Below are 13784 nucleotides of genomic sequence, written 5' to 3' on the forward strand. Positions count from 1 at the left end.
AAGAGACGGACCCCAGCTTTGGCTTTGGTGGGGGCGGCAGCAAAATCGCTTTGCTGTGTGCAGGGGTGGGGTTGTGACGTCTTGAGAAGTGACAACTACAAGAGGTAAGAGACAAGTGGCACAGAGAAATGCAAAAAAATGCAGATAATTCAGAACTTACCTGAGCTCTGCGTAAGCTCCTGGGCCAGGGATTGAACCTGCACCACAGCAGCGACAATATCGGATCCTCACCCTGCTGGCCCACAGGGGAGCCCCCAGTATTTTTAATTAAATATCGTTAAACATATTGTTTACATTTATATGACCTTAAATATTTTTTGGAAAAAAAATAACTCACCTGACCGATAACACCAGACTAGGAAATTTAGGAAAGTTTAGTTAAGCTTTGCATAAATAAATAAACCTAATTCTTCCAGAATCTAAGCATCATGTTACATTATCTTATAATGTGTTGTGTGTTGGGGACACGCACAGATGTTTTAAATCAAAATTATGAAACCAGACTAATTTGTCCAAAGATTCATCTTGATTAAAAATATAACCTGGAGGAGTTCCCATTGTAGCACAGTGGAAACAAATCTGAATAGAATCCATGAGGACTCGGGTTTGATCCCTGGCCTTGCTCAGTGGGTCGGGGATCTGGTGTTGCCGTGAGCTGTGGTGTAGGTCGCAGACACGGCTCAGATCCCGCATTGCTGTGGCTGTGGTGTAGGCTGGTAGCTGCAGCTCCAATTTGACCCCGAGGCTGGGAACGTCCTTATGCCACGGGTGTGACCCTAAAAAGAAAAACAACAAAAGACTAAAAATATTACCTAGAGTTCCCACTGTGGCACAGCACGATTGGCAGATCTCTGAATCACCAGGGTGCAGGTGTGATCCCCAGGTCCACACAGTGGGTTAAACGATCTGGCATAGGCTGCAGCTGTGGCTCAGATCTGATCCCTGGCCGTGGAACTCCATGTGCCACGGGGCTGCTGAAAAAGAAAAAAAATATTACCTGAGTTTTGTTTGTTTGTTTGTTTGTTTGTTTGAAGTGATGTCTCCTTGCTCTCTGCTTCTTATCCAACAACCAACCATTGTCTCAGCATTTTTTTTTTTTTTTAAGCTGTTGATTCTGTAAGAAAGTGGGGGACTTTTTTTCCTGTCTTTTTAGGGCCACACCCTTGGGCATATGGAGGTTCCCAGGCTGGGGGTCAAATCGGAGTTGCAGCTGCTGGCCTACACCACAGCCACAGCCATGCAGGATCTGAGCCACATCTGTGACCTACAGCGCAGCTCATGGCAACACTGGATCCTTAACCCACTGAGCGAGGCCAGAGATCAAACCCGCAACCTCATGGATATTAGTTGAGTTTGTTACCACTGAGCCACGACTGGAACTCCAATAAATGATTTTTTTTTTTTTAAAGGGTGAACACTTCTAAGGCATTAGAAATTAAATTTCCCTTTTCTTTCTGGAATTCTCATGCTCTCTACTTGAAATCTAAACAAGTGTGTAAGAATCTATTTAAACCATCTGAATGAGAGCTTTATTTATCTATTTATTTTTGCTTTTTAGGGCCTCACCCTTGGCATATGGAGGTTCCCAGGCTAGGGGTCTAATCGGAGCTGTAGCCACCGGCCTACTCCAGAGCCACAGCAACATGGGATCCGAGCCTCGTCTGCGACCTACACCACAGCTCATGACAACACCAGATCCTTAACCCACTGAGCGAGGCCAGGGATCGAACCCACAACCTCATGGTTCCCAGTCGGAGTCATTTCCACTGCGCCACGACGGGAACTCCAGAGTAGGAGTTTTATGTTCCTATACATTATTTGGGTTCCAGGAAGATGGGAGTCCTGCTAAATGCTCAAATCCTCAGCAAGCCCGGGACCTCGGGACCCGGGTCTGCAGGTCCTCCAAGGCACTTGGGGGATTTCAGCACACTTTGTGAGTTTCAGACCAGTGAGGCCACTGTCAGCTGAGGCTCACATGGTCCCTTCTTTGGCCAGTGAAGCCTTCTGAGCCCCCTTCTTGGGCACCCCCCCCCCCCAGCCCCCAACGCCTGCCATGGCCCCTGACATAAAAAAACACAGCAGGCTCCTGAATGCATCCTGCCACAGGCCTGCTGGTAGGGTTGCCAGGAGATACCACACAGGACATGCTGAGAAATTATTTGTTGTTTATCTGAAATTCAAATTTAGCTAGAAGTCCTATATTTTTGTTTGCTAAAGTTGGCCACCGTACTGGAACCGGCCATGTCTCAAACAGTCTTGTTCCCACCACAAGTGGGAGAGGGCGCTGAGATCAACTTCTGGACGTGTTGGCTTGTAGACTCTGCTCTTAAACATAAGCAGACAACCAAGTGCCACCAGAGGAAGCCCAGAAAGTGGGAAACAGAGGCCAAAGTCCACAAGCAGAGAAATGCACTTGGGAGAAGTGGAGACTAGACCTGCAGTGGGGAGGGGGATGGGCAGAGAAACGATGGACCATTAACAGTCACGGAAGAGATTCAAATGTAAACAAGCCACCGCTGAAACCACCCAAAAAACAAAAGTCTTGGCAATTCCCATTGTGGCCCAGTGGAAACAAATCTGACTGGTATCCATGATGATGTGGATTCAACCCCTGACCCGGTCCTAGCTCAGTGGGTGGGGGATCCCTTGTTGTGGTGAGCTATGGTACAGGCTGGGAGCTGGAGCTCTGATTTGATCCCTAGTCTTGGGGCTTCCATATGCCACCAGTGCAGCCCTAAAAAAAAAAAAAAAAAAAGGCAAAAACAAACAAACAAACAAAACCCCAAAACTCTTTTAGAAATTAAGAAAGTAGCAGGAAGAGTTCCCTTTGTGGCTCAGCAGTAATGAACCCGACTAGTATCCATGATGACATGGGTTTGACCCCTGGAGCCTCGCTCAGTGGGTTAAGGATCCAGCGTTGCTGTGAGCTGTGGTGTAGGTCACAGATGTGGCTTGGATCTGGTGTTGCTGTGGCTGTGGTGTAGGCTGGCAGTTACAGCTCCAATTCGACCCCTAGCCTGGGAATTTCCATATGCCACAGGTGTGGCCCAAAAAAAAGAAAAGAAAAAAAAAAAAGTAACAGAGATGGAAAAAGCGCGTTAAAAGTGGATTAGAAGAAAATGTTGAAGATGCCAGTGAGATGGAAAATGGAAGAGAAATTCATCCAAATAATAGGGAGTTTCATAAAGAAAAGAAATAGATGGGAGACAATTAGAACAAAATGGTTCAAGAAAGTGTCCCAGGGGGAGGGGAGCGATGGGTTGGGAGTCTGGGGTTGGTCGATGAAAACTGTCGAGTTTGGAGTGGAGGGGCAGTGGGACCCCGCTGTGCAGCACAGGGAACTATGTATCTACTCACTTATGAGGATAACATGAGAAGAAGAAAGGCATGTATATACCCATATGTATGACGGGTCACTTGGCTGTAGAGCAGAAACTGACAAAACCCTGTAAATCAAGCACTAGAAAAAGAAAGGAAAAAAAGGTCCCAGCACTAAAGTTGGCCTCCGTGGGCGAAAGTGGGTCCAGGCCAAAGTCCGTCCCTGGGAATGCTACAGCAGTGAAGAACCGCCCATCTGCCCGACAGAAAGTCACCAAGTGCATTTAGTTTCTCAACTGCAACATGTAACTGCCAGCCATGCCCGCAGGCTTCTGCAGGCAATCATTTCCAACCTAGACGTCTACATCCGGGTAAACTGCCAATCAGGAAACAGAATCCAAGCAAGATATTTGCAGATGTGCAAGTTTTCAATTTTTTCCCCTCATTACTTTCTACAGGAAACTATGGAGGAAGTGCCCTTTAAAAGCAAGGAATGGAAATCAGAAGGCAGGGAGCAAAGGCAAGGAGAGTCAGAGAGAACCCCAAGGTGAACGCTGTGTCCAGACACGGGGCAAGCGGCCAGCGGGCAGGTGCGAAGTCCAGGAGTCCAGGACGAGACGGACTCCCGAGATGAACGAAGCTCAGGTGCTTCTGGGAGTCGGGCTGAGGATGTGGTGTTGAAATTGTGATGAGAGCATCAAAAACTTGAACAACCATAAAGACAAAAGAAGAAGACAGCGACTGTGTCCAGAGGAAACAAAACGCACAGGGAAAGAAAAGAAGCAACAAGTCTCCTTTGACAGCTACAGTCACATAAACACAGACATTCCCAAACCCCAACTCAGGGTCACCAGGAGGAGGAGGGCGGTGAGGTGGGACAGCACAAGGCAGCGGACGCCACCCACAACGAAATCAAAATGTAGTGACGTGAGTAGTTCCCACCGTGGCAAAATGGGACCCACCATGTCTCTGCAGTGCTAGGACACAGGTTTGATCCCTGACCCCACGGTGGGTTAAAGGATCCAAACTTGCTGCAGCTGTGGCTTGGATCTGGTCCCTGGCCTGGCCCCCACCTTGTCATGAGGTGGCCAAAAAAAGAAGGCAGCAACATAAATATCTCATTTAGTGCATGTTTCTCAAACTGAAAGTTATGCCCGCTTAGCAAGTGTGAACGCAATCGACTTAGTGGATCATAAAACACTGTTTCTTTCTTTGCGGCCCTGCCCACAGCGTGCGGCCGGTCCCAAGCCAAGGACTGAACCTGCACGGCTGGATCCTTAACCTGCAGCCCCACAGCAGAAACTCCCTCAATAAACAGCATTTCTCAGTGAAGTGACTTGAATAGACAGCATCTGAGACTGCTGCCCTCGGGGGCCCAAGCACTGTTTTCAAAACTTTTCAGGTGTAGGGGGGTGTGTATCCCAGGTAGTGATATACAAAATGTATTTATTTTGAATTTTGGGCCAAAAAGCCTAAAACTCACCAGTTTAGAGAAGGGATGGTAAAGGCCAGAAGAATGGTCTAGAAGGGCTGGGAAGGGTGCTGCGGGAGGGAGAAACTACGGGTTTTCTTAAGCACCTTGGAGGAGTAAACCATTTAGACATTCAGGGGCATCCTTTTTTTTTTTTAATGATTTTTAATTTTTCCATTAGTGTTGGTTTACTAGAGGCATACCATTTTTTTTTTTTTTTTTTTTGTCTGTCTTTTTAGGGCCGCACCAGCGGCATGTGGAGGTTCCCAGGCTAGGGGTCAAATCGGAGCCATACCCGCCGGCCTACACCACAGCTACAGCAACATGGGATCCGAGCCGCATCTACAACCTACACCACAGCTCACGGCAACGCCGGATCCTTAACCCACTGAGCAAGGCCAGGGATCGAACCCGCAACCTCATGGTTCCTAGTCGGATTCGTTGACCACTGCGCCACGACGGGAACTCCAAGAGGCATACCTTTTATCAAAGTTTTAAAAATTCAGTTTTTCATCAGGCGTCTTCCCGCACTGTGGTCTTCCCAGTCCTGGGCTCCTTGGCTGTGGCCGTGTCTTCTGCCTTTTTCTTCCTTTCCAGGACTCAATTTACTGGCCTGTCCTCTGAGGAAGGGAAGCTCTCAGTGGGAGACCCCACCTCGACACCGAGGAGCAGGCGCCGGAGGACCCCCTGAGCGGTCTCGGACCTATTTCTGCAGTGGTGGCTGTCGAGGACTGGGGGACCCAGAGGCGCCGGGTTTGGGCTCCATTCTCTTCCCCAGTCCGGAGACCTGCTTCAGATGCAGCGAGAGCCACGAACAGAGAGTCTCTGGACGGTCGCCGGATCCGTGTGGACCTCGCTGGCAAGTCGGCCCGGGGAACAAGAGGGGGTGCCTTTGGGGCACACGGCTGTGGTCGTGGCTCCTCTAGAGGTGGAGGGGACCAGAGCCATGCAAGTGGCAGATACGACGTCGACCAGGAGGACAGGGATACGGATGTGGACGTGGAAGGGCCAGCGCCTACGGCGGCGGAAATTACGGGGAAAATGACGACAACCGAGATGAGGCCAGACAGGAATAAAACCTCTGATCCAGGACCATCCTTCCAAATGGCTGTATTTGTGAAGAAACATCTGTTCTGGTACATCCACCTGTTTTTTGTAATTGAGCTCCAAGGTAGCTTGTTAAAGACGTTTAAAAAAGCTCCACATCCGAAGTTCCCGTTGTACTGCAGTGGGAACGAATCCGACTAGGAACCGTGAGGTTGCCGGTTCAATTCCTGGCCTCGCTCAGTGGGTTAAGGGTCCAGCATTGCCGTGAGCTGTGGCGTGAGTGGCAGACACGGCTCCAATCTGGCGTGGCTGTGGTGTAGGCTGGCGGCTATGGCTCCAATTAGACCCCTAGCCTGGGACCCTCCATATGCCACGGGTGTGGCCCTAAAAAAGACCCCCCAAAATTTATTTAGTTATTTATTTTTATTTGTCTTTTTGCCATTTTCTTGGGCCGCTCCCGCAGCATATGGAGGGTCCCAGGCTAGGGGTCCAATCGGAGCTGTAGCCGCCGGCCTATACCACAGCTCACGGCAACGCCGGATCCTTAACCACTGAGCAAGGCTAGGGATTGAACCCGCAACCTCATGGTTCCTAGTCGGACTCATCGGACTGCGCCACGACGGGAACTCCAAAAAAAATTTTTTCTTAATTAAAATTAGGTTTTACTAGAAAGCAGGACATCCAGCCTGCAAGTGGCCACTTATCTGCTGCACTTGGCAAAAGAACGATTTTAAAATGGGTGATGTTGAGAAGGGCAGGAAGATTTTCGCTCAGAGGGTGCCCAGAGCCACACTGCAGCAAAGCGAGGCAAGCCCGGGACTGGTCCAAGCCTCCACGGTCTGTGTGGGCAGAAGACAGGTCAGGATGCACTTACACAGATGCCCACAAGACCAAAGGGATCCCCTGGGGAGAGGAGACGCTGGCGGGGCACCTGGAGAATCCCGAGCAGTACATCCCTGGAAGGGCCGTGATACTCGCGGGCATGAAGAAGGGGCAGGGAAAGCTTGGTAGCTCGTCTCAAAAAAGCTGCGAAAGGGTGAAAGCCGGCCCCCGCCTTATTCATAAAAACCGGAACGGCTCATGACTTTTACGTGTGTGTGTATTTAAACTGATCTCACACACCAGACTGCAGATCATGTGTGGCTGACGGAGTATTTCTGTCGGACGGTCCTGGTTTAACTAAGATGGGTCGGAGGCTAGAAGAATGTGGGTCAGCTTCTTGAATTTTAGTAGTAATTCCAGGTCCACAAGTACTATCACTGTCTTTCCCCTTGTACAGAGAAGATTAAACGTGAACGTGACGTGTTAATTTTTCAGGAAGAGGGTGAACACCTTCTCGGAACCTATGGGCGACCGGATTTTATTTAGATTTCCACAACTGGTTATATTAATACATTTAAACACTGAGAAGATCCCATCCCTGTCTCATAGAACAGAGCAAGATTCACTTGGGTTTCAACTTGTGTTCACTAGCCTGTTAAGGCATGTGCCACAGACAAACTGACAATGTCCCCTTTATCTTTTTGGTCTTAACTATGCCAATTTCATTAAAATTATCTGGATCTAAAACACCGCCTTTTACTTATTGGAAAAGGCATTTTAACGAGGTTTATGTACAGCATCAAGTAAAGAATATTCAGCATTTCTCACATTTTATAGATGATCTTTAAGATCAGATGCTTTTAAAATTCAGTGTGACAAGACATGTTAGCAAACTTCGCGTGTGAATCCTTACAAGGCCAGGCTGTTAGGATTCGGGATTGTCTTTTAAGGAGGCATTCAGAAACCCGACTGAAGAACTACTGGATGTGTGCGATTGATGCTGGCGCTTTTGCCAACTCATGGATGGCTTAAAGTAGGGGAGCTGCGGAGTTCCCATCGTGGCGCAGTGGTTAACGAATCCGACTAGGAACCATGAGGTTGCGGGTTCGATCCCTGGCCTTGCTCAGTGGGTTAACGATCCGGCGTTGCTGCGAGCTGTGTGGGTTGCAGACGCGGCTCGGATCCCATGTGGCTGTGGCTCTGGTGTAGGCCGGAGGCTACAGCTCCGATTGGACCCCTAGCCTGGGAACCTCCATATGCCACCAGAGCGGCCCTAGAAAAGGCAAAAAAACACAAACAAAAGTACCATCAGCACAGATGTGTAAATTATCTGGTCTTAAAGCCTAAGAATTAAAAACAAAATCACAGATCATGAAAAATAAATCAAGAAATAAAATCTAAGTTTTAGAGTCAGACTTCAAGCTGAATGGTGGCTTTGCAGCCACAAGAGATGGCAGGTTAATCTCGGCACTCAGTGGCCTTCGGTGGTCCAGCAAGGCCAGCTGTAGACTTGTTACGACCCCAGGTTAATGCCTGTGGAGGACCCCACACGATGCCGGCAGCGAGGGAACTGCTCAAACGTGTCAATTATTCATTTCTTAAAAACCTAATTCTTATTCCATGATCCATCTCCTATGCACCTTCTCTCAGAAAGCTTCTATGGGACGTGCTCCGTGAAAAGAAACATGTTAGCCACCAAACAGGAAAGCGTGGCATTCCACAAACAGGCTCCACCCGGCGAGGGCCGGGGGAGCTGCACCAAACAGGAGCCACTGGCCCACACTGAGAGTCTTCACAGCAAGTCAGCAAGTCTGGGACTGAGTCAGAGTCACACAGAAAAACATGTGAAAAGCCGAACAAGACTGAGAACAGGTAGTTATAGGAGAGGAAATAGAAGCCTGCTGGGCTCGAGGCCTGTGTGGATGCAGTTTGCAGGTGACCGGGCGACACAGGGAGGAGGTGGCCGAGGCCAGCAGCAACGGAGCTGCGGGGAGGTGCGGCGGCAGGGGGGAAGCTGACAACGCAGCCCTGAGCCACGGACAATCCTACCTGGCCCACAAATCGCAAACATAAGAATTCAGAGTTCTCTTGCGGCTCAGAAGGTTAAGGACCCAGCATGGTCACCGCAGCACCTTGATCCCGGGCCTGGGAACTTCCACATGCCCCAGGCATGACCAAAGCAAGCAAACCAAAGTAACACAAGCACGGTGAACAGGCTCTTTTTGGAGGGCCAGGGGACCCTTGTTGGATTCAGGGGGAAGCCAGGGTCTGCATCCCAGGGGACCCAGGAATGATCCCCCATTCACGTGAGGGCTTTGGTGGGTTTTGGTGTCCCCTGGTCTTGGTGGCCTCTGGGGCTTCCTCCAGACCCAGGGCTGACTCTGTCTCTTTCCCACGCCGTAGGCCACCTGCACGATGGTGAGGCTGGCCCAGAGGCCAGAGTGTGGGGTGCCAGGTCACAGGGCAGTCGCCCCAATTCACTCCACAGGCACATGCACAGTTAATGCCACCAGGTGACCCAGCTCACCTCGACCTTGATCTTGGCCACAGCTCAGAGACTCCCAAGGAGATGGCACAACTCGCTCCAGCCTGAGGGCTGAGGCCTCCCTCCACGTGCCCACAAGGGGCCCTGGCAGCCTTGCTGCTGCCACAGCTGAGGCCAGGGAGCTGCGAGCCTGGTGCTGCAGCACCTCGGTCTGAATGTTTCACTCCTGCTCTCCCCGGACGTCCCAAGTGGCAGAGTCTCAGCAGGTGTGGACTCGAGCCCCAGCCCAGCCACTTGGCTGATGTGGGACCCAGGGACCAGGGCTGGGGCGGGGGGCTCGCCCTCCTCTTCCAAGTGGCCGGAGCGCCTGAGGCCGAGGGTGGTGCTGGGCAGAGTCTGATGCTAAGGAGTCTGGAGGTGTCATGTCCCCCCCACCTGCAGACCCTGGGGCTGGACTCTTTGGCCCCCCAGGGGCTGCATCTCAAGAGCCCACCAGGGCCTTTCTCCAACACTCTTTTTGGCCCTCCGCCCTGCGGAGGAAGGGCCCCGCCTTCTGGTCTAGCAGGCTGAGGGAGGCTCCTCCAGCCTCTGCTCCCTGCCGAGGCCCTCGCCGGTCTGCTATTGGCTGCACAGGGTTTGGGGGGGGGGGCACACGGGTGTGCTGTGCCCTCCTCTGTGTATCTGATGAGCCCACCGTCCAGCCTCATGTCCTCCTGCCAGGTCTGAGCCCGCCTGGCTCTTTCCTCGGCCCACTGTGTTGGCAGGAATGCCCCGAAGACCTAGCCATGCCCAGACAGGGAGCAGCAGGGACAAGGCGTAGAGCCTGAACTCACCGAGGTGCCCCCACACTGGCTCCGAAAGGCAGATCCCCAGCAAGTGCTGAGACCACCCCATCAGCTGCGGCCCCGGCTGGGCCGCCCCTGGCTGAACCCAAGCCCTAAGCCCTGCTAGAGGAGGCTGGGGTCAGCGGGGATCCCAGGCCAGAGCCACATGGGGCGGGGGGCAGGGCTGGCACGCAGACAACGGGGAGGAGGGGCTGGGGAGGGCGGCGGCCCCGTGGGGAAGAGGGGAGGGCTGCAGAGTCCACATAAAACCTCGAACTGCCTCCTGAGGTCGCCGGCAGGGTCAAGGCATCCAAACCACAGGCAGGATGAGGGCTGCACACATGAGCCAGGGCCAGGAGAGGGTGCCAGGGCCAGGCCCACAGGGCAGGGGACAGGGACCAAGGAAACAGAGCCTGGCAGGGCCTGGCGGAACCACGGGGCACCCACACCCTGGAAGGGCCAGGCTTCTCCAGCTCCGAGAGCGGCAGCCCCTCCTCAGCCGGTCCACCCCTGCCCCGGCCAGAGCAGGCCCTCCCTGCCCAAGGAGCCCCTCGCCGGCCCCACGCAGGGCCCAACAAGCGGCAGAAGCCAGGAGCCCACAGGACACCGTCCATCGCCACCGCCGAGGACAAGGCCGCCCTTCCTGCCTGCCCAGCGAGACCCCCCCTGACCGCACGGGGTCCACATACATGAGGGTTTTTCACTGAACAGGGCCTATGATACCACGCAATCTGCAGCTGGTTGAAGCCAGACCCACGGACGTGAAAGGCCAACTGTAAATCATACTCAGGTCTTCAACTGCTGGAAGGCTAACTGTACACCCTCGTCACGTCAACACCTCGGCCTGGGCATTCCAGGCCCCAGGCAGGTCCCTTGGCACATTCGCCATTGGTGTGCTCATTGAGAGTCTGCCCTGGAGTCCCTGCGCGGTGCAACAGGATCGGCAACATCTCTGCAGCACCAGGGCACAGGTTCAATCCCCGACCCTGCACGGTGGCTTAAAGAATCCAGAGACTCTATATAATGTAGGGCAGCTGAGAAAAGAGAGAGAGAGAAAAAAAAAAGGCCTGCCCTGAGGGCAGAATGGGACTCTTCAAAGCTGTTCCCACTCGTGCATGCCTGGCCCCAGGACAAGGGCCAGCTTGAGGAAGGGATGGCCAATCTGCCTGCCGAGGGTCCTTGTTCCTTCTGTAATATCAAAGGCTGGCACCAACCTCAAACCCCAAGCAGCTCGCCCAAGCAGACAGGGGTCCAGGCCAGCAGACAGCAGAGTGTGCTGGTTCTTTATTACAATGGGTGGTGGGCAGTAACGGGGGGGGGGGGGGGGGGGCCGCCATGCGCACCTCCAGACTCATTGGTTCTTCAGATAGATCTTGGGGGTCTGCCAGCCTGCAGGGGCTTCCTTCAAGCCTGCCTTCTGCCAGATGCGCTTCAAGTCTCTCTCAAACTTGACCTGCTTCTGTCTCAGGCGCCCTTCCCTGACTTTCCGCCGCAGGAACCGGGTTCTCTTGACCAGCTTGCGGTACTTGTGGTGATTCATCTTCCGCCGGCGGATCTTCAGGATGTTTTTGCACTGCATCTGGGGTGTGTCCCGAACCTCCTTATCCCCCTGCTTGACCCCTTCCCCCACCTGGCTAGGCGGACATTGATAGAGCTGAGCTGGAGACACAGTCCCTGGGGTCCCAGCGCCCAGTCTGGGCAGGAGGTAGCGAATGGTCAGCCAGCTCTCCAGCGGGCTGATGGACATCTTCCTGGGGACCAGCATCTCCTCAAGCTCTGGGTGGACGTGCTTGCCAGGAAGAGAGGCAATCCCACTGGGGCCTGGGGGCTGCGTGCTGTAGCGAGGCCTGCAGGCGTGCCTGCCCAGTACCTCTGAGACGCGCGGGGACCCACTGCGGCCTGCAATAAACAAGCCGACACAGTTACCACTCCTATGCACGGCCAGCGGGCCTGGGGCGCAGAACCTCCACGGCAGACTGGCCTGAACCCCTGCCTACTACATTCTCAGGCCCAAACTATGACACTTGGAAGCTTAAGGGGCTGTTTGTGCAGCCAGGCCCCCGGCTCCAGGGGGTGAGATACAGCAGCGGGGCGCAGCGGAGCTGCTAGTCCCACATCCAACCCCAGGTGCGTATCCAGCCCGTCCGCCCCCGTGGGGCCTCTTACCTGCCCCGGGAACAGCCCTGAGCAGCTGGGAAGTCAAGCGCACCAGGAACATGGTTTGAGTGTGGCGGCGGGCCCGGGTGCTCAGCAGAGCTGGAACACAGGTGGGAGCCGAGGTCACTCCGAGGACTGCGGTCACGCCCCGCCTCCCCTCCCGTCGCTCTCACCACCCCCTCCCGCAACGGGAACGTTACTTCGAGTACGACTCCCTCAAAACCTCCGCCTCCGCCGTTCCCCAGCTGCGCGACTCCGGGCAGGTACCGACCCTCCCTGAGCCTCAGCTTCACCCCGAAGCGCCCACCGCACGAGTGGGATCGACGCTCGGGCTCCAGGTCCCGAGCCCTACCCGGCCACGGCCGCCTTCGCTGTCCCTGGAGCGCGAGCTCTGCGGCCGCACGCCGAGCCTCCCCAGACGCCGCCGAGAGACGCAGCGGACCATTCCGCCGCCGCGCTCAAGCACTTCCGGTCCTTCCCTAAACCGACCCCCAGCCCGCGTGCGGCCGCCCGCCAGTTCCTACGCCCAGCGCCCCCTAGCGCATCACGGCTCCCTGCTCCTTGTCTGCGCAGACCCAGACGGGCCCCCAAATCGACGGCTTCCGGCCGGAGGAACCGCCCCCCCACCCCCGCGCGCCCCGCTCCCAGATCGCCAGTTCCGCCTGTGTCCAGCAAAGGCTAGAAAACTACATTTCCCACAATCCCAAACGATGCCGTCTGCACCTGAGTGGCCCGAACTCCCTTCCCTCCACGACTGGCCAAGGGCCAGTTGGTCCAGGCGGCCGGAAGTGGCGTTTCGGAGCTGCGACAGGGATGTTGTCCCGGCCACGGAAATAGAGTTCGCGGGACGACAGAAGTGGCGGGAGCTACTGCGCCCGCTGGAGCGGGAGGCTAAGGATCAGGAGCCGCTGAGGTTGCGGGCGTGGCCCCTACCCCCGAGCCCTCCTCGCGAGGATGGGAGGGAAGGTGGCCGACACGTGGTGCCTGCGCGCCCGGGCTCCTGCAGCCCGAAAGCCAATAGTGCGGCGCCGGGGCGCCGTAAGATCTCGGGGGTCTTGGGACCCGCCGCCCCCTCCATTTGGCTTTCAGATTCCTCGCTCTGCCGGTCTGGATAAGCGAAGGAGGCCCCGCGTCTAACGCAGGATAGAAAGCGGGATAGGTGGGTTTTTGTTTCCTTTAGAGCAAGCAAACTCCCATCCTGTGCCTAAGATTTTGTTCGAAAACCAAAAGCAGTCTCCCTGGAGCTTGCGGTTCGGCTAGAACTCAGCGTTGCTCCTCAAGAGTAGGGGACCAGAAGGGCTTCACCTGTCTAGTCCCGAAAGGCTCTGTTGTCCTCACTGAAGTTGGCTAGCGTGGACAGGATCCCCAGAATGACCTGCAGGGACGCCTGGTAGGGAAGGGATGTAGGGAGAGCCCCACTGGCTCTGCTCAGAGGCTTGTCCTGTAGGAGGGCCTTCCAGTGAGTCTTAGCAGGAAGTGGCCAGGCCTGGCCACCCCCAGGCTCCAACCTGGCTAAGCAGGGAGTGGAGGGCAGGCCAGTGGGAGGGCAGAAGCTGCAGCCTCCAGGCCCAGCGCTATAGCCGAGTCACGTGATGACCCTGCTCTTCAGTGGCAGGGGCTGCTTCTGGGTCCCACCTGTGGGAATGCCCCTCTCACTCCA

At 54.6% G+C, this 13784-nt stretch overlaps 1 protein-coding gene and 1 pseudogene across 5 annotated transcripts; one reads left to right on the plus strand and one right to left on the minus strand.

The window, feature by feature from the left end:
- The first annotated feature begins 5408 nt into the window (after window positions 1-5408).
- On the plus strand, window positions 5409-5970 carry LOC146402526 (RNA-binding protein 3 pseudogene; annotated as a pseudogene).
- A 5247-nt stretch (window positions 5971-11217) lies between these two features.
- On the minus strand, window positions 11218-12593 carry AURKAIP1 (aurora kinase A interacting protein 1). Of its 5 annotated transcripts, none has more exons than XM_021097450.2 (3): window positions 12477-12593; window positions 12134-12223; window positions 11218-11866 (listed from the first exon to the last, which is right to left on the minus strand). In XM_021097450.2, the coding sequence occupies exons 2-3, from the start codon at window positions 12183-12185 to the stop codon at window positions 11319-11321; spliced, it is 600 nt and encodes a 199-aa protein (XP_020953109.1). In that variant the 5' UTR covers window positions 12186-12223; window positions 12477-12593; the 3' UTR covers window positions 11218-11318. The 5 variants fall into 5 exon arrangements, with proteins under 5 accessions (XP_020953109.1, XP_020953112.1, XP_020953113.1 ...); XM_021097453.2 differs by having other exon boundaries at window positions 12432-12593; XM_021097454.2 differs by having other exon boundaries at window positions 12418-12593.
- Window positions 12594-13784: the final 1191 nt, after the last annotated feature.

This window comes from Sus scrofa, chromosome 6 (genome assembly GCF_054392235.1).
Source record: "Sus scrofa isolate SSC_HxYL_T2T_F1_AM1 chromosome 6, Sscrofa_HxYL_maternal_Yorkshire_Landrace_v2.0, whole genome shotgun sequence".
NCBI lineage: Eukaryota > Metazoa > Chordata > Mammalia > Artiodactyla > Suidae > Sus > Sus scrofa.